This window comes from Amblyomma maculatum, unplaced genomic scaffold (assembly GCF_055883805.1).
Source record: "Amblyomma maculatum isolate TAMU_Amacu unplaced genomic scaffold, ASM5588380v1 scaffold_15, whole genome shotgun sequence".
Classification (NCBI taxonomy): domain Eukaryota; kingdom Metazoa; phylum Arthropoda; class Arachnida; order Ixodida; family Ixodidae; genus Amblyomma; species Amblyomma maculatum.
In genome coordinates this window covers 10,445,404-10,461,965 of record NW_028146740.1, presented here as the reverse complement: position 1 = coordinate 10,461,965, position 16,562 = coordinate 10,445,404, and the positions used below count along the sequence as shown (strand labels likewise).

Genomic DNA, 16,562 nt, shown 5'->3' with positions numbered 1-16,562 from the left:
GCTACTGGGCTTGTCACCACTACGTGATAGCTGGTGGAGGTGCTGTCTTTTGGGATTAGGCCTACCCCTTCACGCGATGACCTCAGCATCGTTCCTGTCTCCCTGGGGAACCTGGGGAAGCAGCCTGCTGGTCACGGAGCCAGCCGCCAACTTCAAGGGCTCCAACCCGGATACGGTCTGCTGTCGAACCCCGTTCGACCCCTAAAAGGCCCCAACATTAGGCCTGTAGTGTACCGGTCGTTTTCGTCCAGCCCCATGATGCCCCCTGCTTCCAAGGACAGCCGAATGAGGAGGTCTGGCTTGCCATATTTGAACGCATGTCCACATACAATGTCTGGAATGAAGAAACGAGGCTCTGGCAAGTCTACTTTGCTCTTAAAGATTCTGCACGAATTTGGTTCGAAAATCGGTAGTCTATTGAAGGATTGGGAGACATTTAAGAGGGAGTTTTCGATGGCTTTTGCAAACGTCGTACGGAACAAGAGTCCAGGTCCACCTTCAAACCCAATTCAACTCCCGAATGAGTCGGTCCTACCTTACGTTGAAGCTTATAAACCGCTTTTTTGTAGAGGTGGCTGTGAGATCACCAAAGGCAGAAGGATGAAATTTCTGATGCGAGGCGTAAAGGAGTCGCTGTTTGCCTGTCTTCTCAGTAACCCACCAAAACCGTTCGACTTCGTCTTGGAAGCCTCCAACGTCGAAGGGACCCTCGACACCCGCACTCGAAAATACAACCGTGTAGTGCAAGATTACGCTGCTTGCCCGCACACTGGGTCCACAGCTAACAACGGCTGGCGGGAACGGATCCGTGAAGTAGCCCGGGAAAGCTGCTCCTACGCCTCCAATCGCCCACGCAACCCCAACTAGCTTGGCTCGCGGACGTCGTCAGTGAAGAAGCTCAGCATGCATTGGGTGTTCCTCAACCAACATCTCCGACGGCTGCAATGCAAACACCCATGTAATGAACTTGGCGCAGTTCTCTAGTTACGGCCGTCATCCTTCTGCTCCACTCAATACCATTCTCCCTTACCAACCTGATGCATATCAGTATACTTCAATTTCGCGAACTGCTGGACACGCAGAAGAGTGTGGGCAAAAATCCCACTCTCTCACCACTGGCACCCAGTATATTCACAAATCGCGCCACGACAGCCATTAAATGACCCCGAGCGTTTCCTCTAGCAGTTTTGTGTGGCTCTCAATCCCATCCAGCTTTCCGGGTTTTTCCTCGAAACTTCTTTACCGAGTCGTGAAGCACGTTAATTAGGCAGCGGAACCTCTGACGTCCTCTTCTAATCTTCCCCGACAAGGACGCTAGTCTGTTCATGCAGCGCCTTAAGCTATATAACACTGTCATCTTGGCCACCTCTTAACTCGCTAGGGTGGCTCTTCTGCCCGGGGTCTATTGCTACGATGAAGAACGTCTTTACGTTCTAGCGAGTGGAATTGCTATCGCTTCGTGTGAGTTTTCGGGCTGGACCTGCTTGACCACGGACTGCTGTTGTCACTGCCTATTGCCCCAGTGCCTTATTGCCTTCCAATAAAATCCCATCTTACAGTACATAAATACCACAGTAACACAGCGCTTCTGACACAGATATCTCCATTTCATGACTGCTGGGATCAGCTGAGAGCCAGACGGGCGTAATGCGATTGGTTGACAACTTCGTTTCGACCTCGGCCTTGCAGGTAGCCACTGCGTCAGTACCAAATGCGCGCAGTTATTGCGCTTGCAGTCAGGCAGACTCAAGTGCTCATTTGTCGAATGATCTAAACCGGAAGCGCTGCTGACGCTCTTTTACTGTATGAAGCCGCCTATCTTTGGGCCTTGTAACGCCCGCTGCAATTGTTTAAGAAATATTTTGTGGCTATACTATTTGTAAGAGAGGTCCAATTTTGAAAAGCAGTGGGCGTCTCAACCAGCCAGACACCCACTGGTGGCCATACCCTGGAGACTTTACACATTCATATCCCAGCAAACGACCCTACCCTCTTTCCCATATCTCGCCCCCTCCTTCCAGACCTTCTCATCAAACATCTCCCTTGCAATATGCATCCCTAGCATCACGAGCTGCGCCGCCGATCCCGAGCAGGGGCGCTACACAAATACTAGCTATAGCACCGAAAGAGATGTATGGGGGGACGCCGGATGCGCGGATAAGAAAGCGGTTGTAGCCGTCACCAATTCTTGCCCACAACCCCTTGCTACTAGAGAGATTTAGCATACCGTGATCCGCGATCCGCCACCGTGGCCCTCTACCGCTCGTGGGCGGGGCGCACAAGCTGATTGGTTCCGATGCGGCAGGTCTGTGTGCCAACATCCAGTATGTGGCGCCATCTATCGGCGCCAAGGGGATCTGAGCATGCGCAGTGGAACGCGCGGTGGTGGATAACGGTAGCGGATCGCGGATCACGGTGGGCTAAATCTCTCTACTGTCTCCTTTTCCTCGGTCACCTATTCGGAAGCAGCGGAGGAAGCAGCCATCGCCTGGTCGCTTGCAACCCGGAAGCACACTGTATAACCTTACCGCGCCATAGTAAATTTCGCGTCGAGCTCGCCAACCTCCAACCCGCCCCTCTACGAGGTGCTGATATCGGTACCCTCCGCACTCTAGGAATTTCGCGAACGAGGCCGCCAGTGCGTTAGCCCGACGTTGTTTAAACCAGCGTCAGCGGTGCCCAACTTGGGATTCACGCGCGATTTCATGCAATTCTTCAGCTAGAAAACGCTGTCAAGGCCGTGCGGCTGTTCTACGTCTACATTACTAGTCTTTAGATAACCATCACCAGACGCTCTTGTGACGCCTCGAAACATGCACCTTCCCTTACCCTTATTTAGGGCCAGCTATGATGCAACCATGACCAACCCTTTGCAACCATTCCAGCGCCACCGTCGCCCACATACTACTCTAATTCCCGTGGATAATCACCAGCGAGGTCATCATCATCAGCAGCTCGACTATACCCACTACAGGGTGAATGCCTCTGCCATTTTACACCAATTAACCTGGTGCTGTGCTAGCTGCATACACTTCATCGCTTCGAATTTCTTAATCTCATCCACTCAACTAATTTTCTGTCGCCCCTACTACGCTTACTTTGCTTTAGAATTAAACTGGTTAGTCGCGAGTTGTACACCTCAACTCGGAGGCCATGGAGACCTTGTTACATTCCGAGGGTCAGGTCCTGCAGAAGAACGCCATATACCGGACTACCTATGTCATGAAGCATATGTGAACGAATGAGTGTAGTGGGACCGTACAGTAGTTTGGGGACAGGCGAGCTCAAAATTCCTCTGTTCCAAATAATTTTGCTACTGCTGCTAGTACTGGAAGCGAAATGCATAGGCGTCCGTGCGCTGTGCGATGTCAGAGCACGTTAATGATCCCCAGGTGGTAGAAATCATTCCGCAGCCCTCCACTGTGGCCCCTCTCGCTCTTTCACTCCCACCTACTGCCGATCTGCTGATTATGACATTTATTCTGCCTTCCCTTCCCTCTAAGCGAATTTGTAATTTTTACTCTAATATCGCCTTTTATTTCTACAAATATTTTGTTTCGAAGTTCCTCACCATCCTCTGCCGGCCGCTTCATGGGAAACTAGCCAATGCAGCTCCCGGAGGTGACGCTGCATTGGTACCCCGACCTGGAAATCCTCTACTGCCCATTTCTTCGCCCTGTAACCTCCTCTCGCTGTTTAAGTTTATTTTGGAGAAAGGAAGAGGCTGTATCGTATGTTGTTGGCGGTGAAAATATTTTAATGGAATTGTTCAGGAGGTTTTTAGCGCCGGCTGGAGTTCTCAATCCGGAACTCCATTGGCGCAGGCTGCTGTCCGCGCTCTTTCCACGAGTTCTTTTTGACTCCTTGCGACAGAGCTGGTCAGACCTGCCTCCCACCCCTCCTGCGTTGGGTGGTTATTATTAGTGATAGTCTGATTTTGTTGGCAGGCCCACACCATATGGTACAGGTCCGCCTTCACCCCGCAAAATTAGCATTGTGAGCCAAATGACTCTGGATCTATTGCGTGCAGTCTTCGTTGGTTGTTAAAGGTGTTTTTCGGTAGCTTGCGGATGTGTATCTCCTCCCCTTTGTCTAGTGTCTTAGCCGGTGGAGGGTAGAGTCTGAGGGATAATCTTACGTGCTGAAGTATTTCAGCGTAAGCAAGCAATAGCGTAGAAGTTCCTCGCGATCCGTATTGGGTACCCGAGGGAGAAATGCTCCGGCTGATTCGTGTGCGCTCTCATTCCCTGGGATGCCCTGGTGACCTGGCAGCCATATTATGTGTTTGTGTGGGTTGTGTATCCACGGGTGTAACTATCTTGCAGGATTTTAGTTGCTAGCGTTGCAATCCTGCCCCTGAGGTAATTGCGATATGCTGTCTGTGAATGTGTAAGAATGTATTCTGCGATAGTGTGTGTTGCAGCTAGGGCAACCGCCACTTCTACCGCAGCCAGTGTGTCTTAGCTGGGCAATGTTAGTCCTTCCACTGTTTGATTTTAGTGCACTACCGCAACGGCCGCCATTCCTCGTTCAGCACCCGCAGAATCGACATAGAACACGCCTTCGCGCCCGCCGTAGTGCCGTTTATAGTTTCCGCTCACGCTTGTCTTGGCTGGTGAAACTCGGGGTGCATATTCGTCGGCAATGGAGTTCCCTTGAATTGTCCTCTCCATGAGGCTGGATGTCGCTTTTAGGCTCTATCTGTCGGGAGCAATTGATGTTCAAGTCGTTCAAGACTTGTGGGCTAGTCAGAGCCGTGTAGAGTCGTACCACCTGCGCCTGAGGTGTGCCTCAATCAGCTCGTATACTTTGTTGTGGACGCCCAGTCGTAACAGCTGCTCATTGATGTCGTAAGAGAGGCCCAGAGCCTTCTTGTAGGCTCTTCTGATCATGAAGTCGAGGTTCTTGATGCCAAACGTCTTGAGACGGAGGTAGGGTGCTACATAGACAACGCAGTTCACGACAAAAGTCTGCAACAGTCGGAGTGTTTCTTCTTCTCGAATCCCTGATTTCCGCGTCGTTATCCTGGACGTCATCGTGGTGACTTGCTCGCTCCCAAGGCGGAGTTTCTGAATGGCCAGGAGGTTGTTGCCCTTGTTATTGATGTACATACCCAGTATCTTGTCGGTCTGGACTTCCTTGATGGGTGAGTTGTCAACATGGATGTCGATCATGGCCTAAAGTTTGCGGTCGGGGAAGACTAGGAGTTCGAATGTTTTTGGGAGAGCAGGTCAGTTCACACGCTCGTGCATAATTATGAACTGTTGTTGCCGCTGTTTGTAGCTTTTCTTCAATAATTCCCATACTTCCCAGTGTGGTCCAGATGGATGGATCGTCAGCGTACAGGACGTGTGGTATGCCCTGTATTTGATTTAGAAGGGGTGGGAGATTTCGAGAAAGGGGATAATACTGCCCCTTGCGGGGTGCCTATCGTACCCATCTTCACTTGCGTCGTTCGTTCTGTGCCGATGCTGATGTTGACGGTTCTGTGTTTAAGAAAATCGTAGATGTACGGGTAGACGCGCTGGCCACAGTTCGTGAAGGTTCCACGTAGTCTTGATGTCTAGGCGATCGTTGAGGAATTCGCACCTTTTTAGCAAATTGGTGCGAGCGGGGTCCCACACGTATTGGTCTGCTTGAGTAGTTAGCTTCGCTATTCGAATTCTGAGTTTTCGATTGTGTCTTTGCAACTTCCGTTGTTTTATGAGACTACGTATAGCTTCTCAAAGTTGTAGGAGATGGTTGTCAACAGCTGGATGGTCCTCCATGGTGGCAAGAGTTTTTGTGAGCTTTTCTTTAGGGTCGAGAACGAATGCCGTCCATTCTTCGTAACTAGTTATTTGTTCCGATGCAACTAGTTTGGTGTCCTTCCTAAACATCTCCCAGTCTGTCACTCTGGCTTGGCTTCGAGGTTTGATGTGTTTGTTACTTTTAAAGATGGTCTGCAGCACGTACTGATCGCTGCCTAAGGTCTCTCCCGTATTAAGCCACTCATAGTTGCGGACGTTGCGGACGCGCGTGAAGTCGGGGGAGGCATCCCGTGTTATGCTGGTACCGAGTCGCGTCGGGTATTGTGGGTCCGTGAGTGAGGTAAGTGCCATGTCAGCGATGGCGGATGCTAGTTGCCTGCATTTCATGTTTTCCCTTCGAAATCTCCATAATGGGCTAGAAGCGTTAAAGTCGCAGACTATAGCTAGGGGAGCTGTAGGAGCTTTTCTTAGTGCTTTGAGAGAGATCGCGTCAAAGGCTACGCGCCGCTTTTTGGGGCGACTATATGTATTGAGTGCACTGGCGCCCTTGCTGTGTCTGTGTTGTGGTAGCAATGTTATGAAGATATATTCAAAGTCGCTGTATAGATCAAGATCTACAGTGGTTGCTTTGCATGATTTGTGGACCAAGATGCATGTCGAGGAGTTTGTTGTGTTGAGTATCCTCATATCTTTACCTTCATGTTCACTTCTTGCAGGTCTATTATTTGCGGCGTATGAGCATAAGAGTTTATGCATTGCTATGATGTTTCCCTTTTACGCGTCAGTCCCCTGCAGTTCTATAGTAGGATGGTGAGTTTAGGTCCTGACTGTGGCGCCATGCGGAGGATTAGAAAGGTGTGTCTGATCCTTTGGTGCACCTTCAGGTTCCTAATCAAGTTTAGAGCTGACTAGGCGATGATTTCCCAGTTTGCCCTGCCTGTAGTTTTGGGCCCTTGTTGTGAGACACATCCGAAAATGCCTGCATTTTGCGGTCAATTCTAATCTCCTGCGCTTGCATCATGATTAGAATGAGTTCAAGTTTTTGCATCATGGGCTTGATAACTGTCTCTAACATTCTTTTGATTGTCGTCTCGATCATAATTTGCAATTTATTCTCCATGAGATCTTGGTCTGTGTTTTCCAAGCGGGTAATGTGTGGTCCTGCGTTTGGGTGTTCTCGGTATATTGCGGCGTGGGTGCCTGCGGTGCCGCTGTCTGCTGCTGTGGTACCTGCGGCGGTGGCGCCTGCTGTGGTGTCTCTAATGAAGTCATTTGCCTCTCAGGGGTGCAGTAATTAGCTGCTTTGGGTGCGCAGGATGTATCTCTACCTTGCCCTCCTCCATCGGACATGCCTGCTGCGTCAATGGAGGTAATATGTTGTTCGGACTGGCTTCAATGCCTAAATGCTCTTATAGTTTCCTATTTTCGGACTGTAGTTTCTTGATCTCTGATTCAAGTTGTTTCTAAGCCAACGCTTCGGGAGAGGAGACAGCTACATCTGCCCAGCTCACCTTGCCGTCGTTGCGCTGCTCCTTGTAATGAGATCCTGTTGTTTTCTCATCTGGACGATTGCCGGTTGGGTGTGACGCGTTGTCGGTAGTGCCAGGTCCTTAGCTTGAAGACTGTGAGCCGTGTGCTGCTGAGTTGCTGCTGTTGGACTAGGCCTGGTGGGTCAGTCGATCCCTGCTGCTCGATGTGCCTCCACGGCTGGACCGGTCTCGAAACTTGGCCCTGGACTGGTGGCTGACTTGACCTGTCTTGGGCTTTCGGTGTGATGTTCGGTGCTTATACTTCCACTGCTTCGACCCCATGGGACGTCGCCCTTCACACACTGTGCAGTTAGGTTGGCAGTCATGGGCTCTTTGAATATCTCCCTGACCGCACTGTGGACGTCGTGACTGCGCAAGGCAAGGGCAGATATCCGTTCAGTGTCCATGTTTCCCGCACAGTATACAGGCTGGTGTTGTTTTCCTGTACAGGCATACGGGAAGCACCCTACCGTAGTAAAAGGCGTGAAAAGGGATCTTTCTGCCTTGTAAAGTGACGGCCGCTATGCTGGAGGAACCTAGTTTTCTCACGCTAACCACTGGGGCGTCCAGGGAACGAAGCGCTTCCGTGATGTCTTCGTTGAAAAGCCTAGGGTCTACCTGCATTACTCCTTTACACGTGTCACCAGAGGTCCGGAGGTAGAAGTAAACTGCATGTGCTGTGTCCCCTCATTTAAGTTATTGAATTGCGAGGAATTTTCTCATTGTTTGGTGACGCCGACGTCGATGGTGTTTTGTTCCCAAATGGCCCAAACGCTGAGCGCTGCTGATGTGTGGTTCATGCCTGCTGCCACGCGCATGGAACTTCTGAGCATGTTGCTTCCCTTGAATGTGCTGAGATCCAGCGTTCCTTTAGGCTTGATTATGATGACTGCTTCTTGCTTGCCGAGACGCGGCTGCGGAGGAGGCTTCCAACGCTTGACTTGCGTGCGTGGTGTCCGCTGCGGCGTCCGGTCAGCTGCGGTGGGGAAAGGGTCATCTGGTGTTAGTCCTCTCTGCCGTACCGAGCTGTTGTTCGGGCTGATGCGCGTTCCCACTCCTCTATCTTGCACTGGATATTCGCTTCCGCAACCTTATAAAAAACTGGCGTTTTCGCTTGTGGAATGGAGACGATACGCATTCCATCGGGGTCGTACCCCGTCAAGGTCGTCATGATTTGCGGCAGACGTTGCCCGAAAACTGTGGCGGGCGCGTAATTCCGTCTCCTCAACAGTAGAGTCCCGCAACTTCTTTTTCCTCACTGGTTACCTCTGAGCGGGTCAAACAGCAATTGTTTCCGAGAGGTGTCTGAACGCATCCGAAAGGTGAACAACGGCGGCCTGCTTCAAGGGAATACCGAGTGGCAAAGAAAGCACAGGTATCTCAGGAGGAAATCGACCAAAATGGGAATCATATCGACAAAAGGAACTTGAGGTACAGGCCTTCGTCCAAAGTAAAATAAAGCAGTCCACCGATCGCTGGATGGCTGACATACACGATGCCTCTAGAGGCGGAGCAAGAAAATTCTGGAACCATATAAGCTGGCTAGGGCAGAATAATTAAAAAGAAAGCAGGATCAGATTCAATATAACGAGGGAAATTGTTTAAGGGAAGACAACGCAGTGAACTACATTACGTCAGTTATAGCCGAGACATTTAAGAGTGACGATAGGGTAATCTCCGCAAATCAGGAAGCAACACAAGGTAGCAGAATACAAAGCAGCTTAGAGCTGACCAATCTAAACTGGAAAAAGGTAGAAACAAATATTCCTTAAAACACATCTACAGGAATAGTTGGAATTCCGATCAAGCTGATTAAAGAACTTGGTCCAAAACGTAAGGAAACGTTGTTAAAAGCTCTGGAAGCAGTCGTAAAGATTAAGCAAATTCCGGACAGCTGGTGGCAGAGTAAAATGAAATTGATTTATAAAGGGAAAGGAGAAAAGATGCACATAAAATCCTAGAGGCCGATTACCATAAAATCTGTTATGTACAGGTTGGTTGTGCAGGCGGTGAAATTAAAGGTGCAAGCATGGGTAGAAAATAAGATACTCGGAGAACCTCAGGTGGTGGTGGTAAAAACGTTTATTGAAACGTTTATCGATTGTTTTGATGGGTCGGCTCGATATCGCGTAGGGTGGCCGGGAGCTTGTGGCTCTCAGCGACTGTTAGAGCCCAGCCCACCAGCTCCTTTTGTGCAGCTGGGTCCGAACCTCAGAACGGCTTTAGAATGGTAGGCGCTTAGATGATAGCCTGTTCGTGCTTACCCAATGCATCGAAATATCTAGAGTGGAAAATAGACCTTTGTATTTGGCCTTCCTGGACATAAACGACAACTTAAACAGGGAACTCCTGTGGAACATATTAAAAGAAAGAGGTATCGGTTATTAAATAATAGAGTTCCTACAGGAAATATACCATGATAACAAAGTAGAAATTACATGGGAAGGGATAAGAAGTACCGAAGTTGTCAAAGTATGCAAAGGATTAAGCCAAGTCTATCCTCTATTACCGGTGCTGTTCATGCTTTATATGATAAACCTGGAACGGAGGATGCAAGAGAGTAACCTAGGTTTTAACCTGTCATATAGATTAGGTGGAAAGGCGGTAAAGCAGCGCCTTCCCGGTTTGATGTATGCAGACGATATTGTGCTGCTAGCTGAGAGTTTGGAAGAATTGCAAACTCTAATTCAGTATTGCGGAAACGAAGGGGACGCTCTAGGCTTCAGGTTTAGCGCAGTTAAGTCGAGTCTGATGATTTTCAACGGCTCAACTGATCAGGGTCTTAAAATACAAGGCCATGAAATACCTAGAGTAGCAGAATATAAATATCTGGGGGTATGAGCAAACGAAGGATTGGCATACATTGGAAAGCATGAGCAATCACTTAAGGCCAAATGACGAAGAAATGCCGGGATAATGAAGCATAGGGCATTGTGGGGATACAACAGGTATGAGGTTTTGAGGGGTATTTAGAAAGGAATTGTGGTGCCCGGACTTACTTTCGGAAATGCGGTTTTGTGCCTAAATTCAGGGGTGCAGTCGACATTAGAAATAAATCAGAGAGCCGTTGAACGATTAGCACTAGGTGCCCACTGCAAAACCACAAAAGAGGCGGTACAAGGAGATATAGGCTGGGCATCTTCCGAAGTACGGGAAGCTCAGAGTACAATATTATATGAGGAACGCCTGAGGAAATTGGACAGTAACAGATGGGCAGCTAAAGTATTTAAATACCTGTACATAAAAAGCGTTGACTCACAATGGAGGAAAAGAACTAGGAAACTAACTAGCAAGTATGCTAGTCACAAGTACGGAGAAATAAAGAGCATTAAGCAACAGGTGAAAAACACTAAAGGTAAAATTATTCTATGGAAAAGAAACAGAGTGTGAAATTATACCGAAAGTGGAAAATGCAGATCAGGAAGGAAGCTTTCTTTGATAACTCAAGAGGCAGTGCCTTACTTTTTGAAGCTAGATCAGGGTGCCTTAGGACACGCAGCTACAAAAAGAAATTTAACAATGAAGATGACGCATGTGCTGTATGTGGTAACTCCAGTGAAACAATTGACCATATTATACTCGAATGTAATGGTATCAATCCGGAAGTTCATGCAGGCGCAGTCACTGTTCCTGAAGCTCTGGCCGGCGTTTAGAGATACCTGTGGCCGGGTGAATAAACCGGTGGTGGAAGCTAGCAAAAAACGACTGGAAGATTGATGGCTTAAAAGCAGAGAAGTGACACTATGCTAATGATGTAGAAACAAACCATTAATAAATAGAATGATGGTATAGTTAACCAATCTAAAACAATAATTAAGATATAGGCAGAAAACTGAGCATGATAGCTACTGCTATCACCTAGTTTCAAAGGGGACGCTCCTATATTTTCCATCCATCCATCCATCCATCCATCCATCCATCCATCCATCCATCCATCCATCCATCCATCCATCCATCCATCCATCCATCCATCCATCCATCCATCCATCCATCCATCCATCCATCCATCCATCCATCCATCCATCCGTCCGTCCGTCCGTCCGTCCGTCCGTCCGTCCGTCCGTCCGTCCATCCATCCATCCATCCATCCATCCATCCATCCATCCATCCATCCATCCATCCATCCATCCATCCATCCATCCATCCAGGTAACATACCTTCACTGAAGACAGGAAATGATTACGGTGAAGCTAAGTCAATAGTGTTACCGTTGTCATGCCGTCACCTCGTGGCTCTGTTCAGGGCTGGTTTTGCGGCTATTAAGAATTAAAAACATCACATAATGCAACCTAAAGGGGAAGAGCCCCCCGGAAAGATCTTGGTAGCTTATTTTAACGTTCTTATTTAAAAAAAATTAGAACAAAGTGTCACTTACAGGATTCGACAGATGTTTTATTCGCTCAGTGTCAATCCATTTCGCCAGTGAAGCTTTTTTTTTATTTCCTGTTAATAATTATATCTACAGTGGGGTAAAGTCAAAGTATAATGCCACGAAGCGCTCTATCAAAAGTCAGGTTGACAAAGTTTTAAAAACGCTTTAGGTTAGCCAGTTCACTCAAAACTGGCATCCATTCAGGTTTCTGACTTTGGTTATTATAGATGGCTGCAAGGTTGTTGATACTCTAAATGAAATATTCTTTCGCTGAGCGAGCATCCCCGTCCGCGTGTCTCACAGCCATTCTCGCTTTCCATACACTGTGGAGGCTGAGCAACATGAATAAGCCTTATGGCACACCACTTTGATTATGGAATGGCAGGAACCGTATACCGTAGGGTGTAATTGGCAAGTCCTTTTTTTAAAGTCCTCTGCAAGATATCCCACAGAGAGACTGCATCCCAGCAGTCAAGAAAAATATGGTTTATGGTTTCTGGCGTATGGAAAATCAAACAGTCCACCGGCCATGGAAAAAAGACACCTTTTTCCCTCAACAATGGTTTAACAGACAAAATACCACTGTGTAATAGGAAGAAAAAATCTTGCCGATGCCCGTGCTCGCATCTTTTTAGCTCTTTTTAGGACATCCTGACCTTCCCCTCCACATTGTAATGATCGATACAATGGCAGTGGCATCATTACATCAAGCAGGTACTAGTAATGAATATGCTGTCTTCGGCAGGTAGAGGAAGCAGTAGACGATGATCAGATGATGGTCAAAAGGAGAATTATATTTACAGAAGAAAAATAGTATACATAGGCAAAGTTACAGCAACAAGTCACACAGACAACTGTAACTTAAAAGAAAATGAAGACTCTCACACAGAGAAGTCACTTTACAGGCCCTTACTTTCCTACCGAGCGTTTCGGTTAAAGCCTAGGGGGTGTAAATACGTGCTAAGCACGGAGCCTCACTCCGTGTCGACAGCTTTTCGAACGGAGTCACTAGACTTAGCCATAGCTGATACTGACAAGGGCTCATCAGCATCTTCGCGAATTTCTATCCGCGCCACAAGACAGCTCGGGCAGTTCGTTTCGCCGCCTAACGCTAGCTCCTTTAGCTGCGCCTGTGGGGCTGCACTAGCAGTTTCCGCCGCTCCCTCCCCTGAGCTAGCAACGCTTCGCTCGTCCAGGGTATCTGTATTCGTCGAATACAGGGAGGGGCAGCCCTCAACTGCACTAGTGCTTTCTGCCACGGGGCCAGGTCTGTCGCTGCTCCGTTGCTTCGGACGCAGTTTTAGCCTTTCCGCCGCCGGCATGCTCACGCATCAGCGCTCTTATCAATCTCTCTTCCTCTCTCAGAATTTCCCGTTTTTTTCGCTCAAAATCCAATTCAAGTTGCCGAATTACCAGACGCTCTTCCTCCATCAGAGGATATGCGTAAGCCTTGCTTTCAATCATATCTGGCGTCCTTACTGCCTAGTACCTCACTTTCCCTAGCACAAGCCAAGCCAACCTCGACCAGACGCGAGAAATCCCACTCACCCGTCACCAGCGTCGCTGCGGGTAGTAGCACCAAGCCCGGGAGTCACGCCTTGGCTGGTCGTCCTCGGCAGGTAGCTTGCACAGTCGTCCTTTGGCTGCCGCTGCTGCTACCCGAGGCCTTATTGCTTGCTGCTTTGTGGTAGGGTGCCGAATCATGTCGTACTGCGCCAGTAATGAATATGCTGTTTTCGGCAGGTAGAGGAAGCAGTAGTCGATGATCAGATGATGGTCGAAAGGAGAAAAATATTTATAGAAGAAAAATAGTATACATAGGCAAAGTTACAGCAACAAGTCACACAGACAACTGTAACTTAAAAGAAAATGAAGACTCTCACACAAAAAAATTCACTTTACAGGCCCTTACTTTCCTACCGAGCGTTTTGGTTAAAACCTAGGGGGTGTAAATACGTGTAAAGCACGGAGCCTCAATCGTGACTGTCGAACATGGTCCGAGGACCGCTTTTTGATACCAGACATCAACAAAGACCCAAGGGCGGTCACCATAGGTGATCCGCCCCGAAAATGAAGCAGCCAATCAAATTATTTAAAAACATGCCACAACCCCAGTGGGTTGGGAAAAATCTCGGACCCAGGTCCTTAATTACGTCAAATAAAAATACAACATTCAAAACACACACTCTTTCCACTCGCTGGTCCCCAAACCCTCTCACACGGCGCCTGTCTTTGCCTCCCCTCCTCAGCGTGTTTGTGACGCGACCTTGCAGCTGGCGCCTTTGTGAAAGAAACGCCGCGGGGGATCTGGAGACTAGGCCAACCTGCCGTCCCGTTCGAGGAAAAAGGGGGGGGGCGGCACTGTCCCAGAGCAGTGTACAGTCGCCGTTGCTTGCATCCGATGTATGGCGGCACAGCGGGAGGTCTCTGGACTGATTCCCTACTTGGGAGGGCCAAGGGTCGCGCCTATTGTCGCCTTCTGCAGGACATTTTGTGAGCGCTTGTGGCAGTGCAAAAGGCTTCATTAACGGCGTCTCCCTGCACCCATGCTTGGCGCCACGGCGGGAGATCGCCGGACGAGCCGGCCGTAAAGTGGTTCGCAGAAGCGCGCCGCTGTTGTTCCCGGCTGATAAGGATGCGTCTGCCGTTCGCTTCTTGGTGGCGCCTCGGGGCGAAGAGACGAAACAACCCAAGCCTCGCGCGCGCCCGCGCCCGAGAAGAGGGGAGAAAAGGAGAAAAAACAACAACAGCGCTCGCTCCTTGGCCTCGGCGCGTGGGGGGTTCGACCGCCAGCTCGACTCCACGTGCGAGTCGCTTTTCACTGCGGCCTTACAGTACTTATACAGTTGCTTTTGGGTTACAGCGCTTAGGTATTCCCTTGAGAATCTCACTTTTAAAATGTTAAAGAAAGCCACAACCTCACGCACAAAACACTCAGTCTTCTGTGTTTAGAGTTGCTAGAGGACACCAAAAATTCGAGTAAGTCTTGGCTCAGTCTAACTTGAAAAACCGTATGCAGAAAAGGGTCGGTTTGGTTCCGTAAGAACATAAACCTGGATACTATTTGTTCTAAAAGTAAATGAGTCAAACCAAGTCCTCCACTTTTTACCGAGCGAAACACATTTGTACGACTTGTTCTCTCCCAAACCGAAATCCAGACGAAAACCGCCAGCAATGGTGAATTTTCTGGAGGCTAACCCTTGACATAGACAATGCTTGCAAAACATACTAGACATTCGCAACAATGAACAACTTACATGCAGTTGAACGCGCGTACATTGATAAATCAAGGCCAGCCCACTTTGTTGTTTTTGACTGGACACGTTCACGTTCAGCATTCCGGTAATCTTTCGTATCCTTGTATTGTTCCAGCGGCGCTCCAATATACCTCGCAGGTGTGACAGACCAAGAAACATTTTCGAAAAGGGAAGGTGAGTTGCACCAAACCCGATGCCATAGCCCCAAACATTTCTTTCTCCCAGTTGTCTTCGTAGGCCGTTTGCCTACAAAATCGACTAGCATCTTTGATTGCTTCTGAAACGCTGTCTTGATCTTGACAGAAAACGGCTATCTCGTGAGCATATGACAATATCTTTACTTCGCTTTCCATAAGTCTAAATCCTCGAAACCTTTCATTTTTAATCGCGTTTAAGCGAAACGATTCTATATGAATTAATGAATGAATGAATGTTTATTCCGCTTTTGTCGTACAAAAAGCGCGGGTGATGAAAAAAAAGCAGTTCGTAATTACCGCTTGACGGGCTTCGCCACCCGTAAGGTCGACGATGAACAGCAGCGGCAGTTTGTGCGATATAAAATGGACATCTCACGCGTTACAAAATGAGACAGTGCTTCGAAACAGAAAAAAAAAATTATACAATGACAAGGAAAAAGTAAAAATGAGTTGTCGATAGACGCATTCCTTATCAATACAACCTAATCAGTGAACATTTCTCGGAGGAAAGAAAAAGTCATTTTGTTCATGTTGCTGTAAAGAAAAGAGTTCAAACACATTGGCAGTATATATTTCAACATAGCAAAACCATAGTTTGTTCTACATCTGGGTACCTCAAACATTTCGGGGTTTCTTGTAGCATAGGGCGTGTTGTGTGGCACCAGCTGTACAATGCGGGACAAAAATGGGTCATTTCGTGCGGCATGTTTTTTATAAAAACAAGCAAGCCTGTACTCGAACAGCTTAAGGGCTGGAAATATTTTGTATTTCATCCGTATGGGACGGATTGGGGCGTCATAGGAGGAATTTGTTATAACGCGTAGCATTTTATTCTGCAGAACAAAAAGCTTTTTCAAATTGGACATAGTAGTATTTCCCCACACCAAATGGCAGTATCCTAAGTAGGAGAAAAAGAATGCATAGTAGAGGTAAAGTTTCGTTTTTGTTGGCAGAATATATTTATTACGAGAGGTAATGCCTATGAATTTAGAAAGCTTAGTGCAGACTTTGTTTATCTGAGTATCCCATGACATTGTGGGTTTAAAATCTATGCCAAGTGATGTGAATGATTGGACATATTCGACTCTTAAGCCGCCGAAAAATATAGGTGGCGCATTCCCTACTAGCTTGCCCTTAGCATGAAATATTATTGCCTTTGTTTTTTCTTTGTTTACCGTCAAAGAATTTAAGCATGACCATTCCTTCAAAGAAACGAGTACCTTGTTCGCAGAGTTTGTTAGTTGATTAATATCTGTAGAGGAGCAGAATAAGCTGGTGTCGTCAGCGTAAATAATAAATTTTATCTCGTTGCTTATATTAACAATGTCATTAATATATACGTTAAAGAGTATAGGACCCAGGAGACTGCCCTGTGGCCCGCCATTCGAAATTTGTAGCACATCGGAACGACAATTATTGATAACAACATATTGGGATCGCGAGCACATATATGACTT

General features: G+C 47.9%; 1 protein-coding gene across 1 annotated transcript; it reads right to left on the bottom strand.

Moving 5' to 3' along the window:
* Positions 1-15,587: 15,587 nt before the first annotated feature.
* Positions 15,588-16,139, bottom strand: LOC146172025 (uncharacterized). Its single transcript, XM_084586236.1, has one exon. The coding sequence runs from the start codon at positions 16,137-16,139 to the stop codon at positions 15,588-15,590; it is 552 nt and encodes a 183-aa protein (XP_084442362.1).
* Positions 16,140-16,562: the final 423 nt, after the last annotated feature.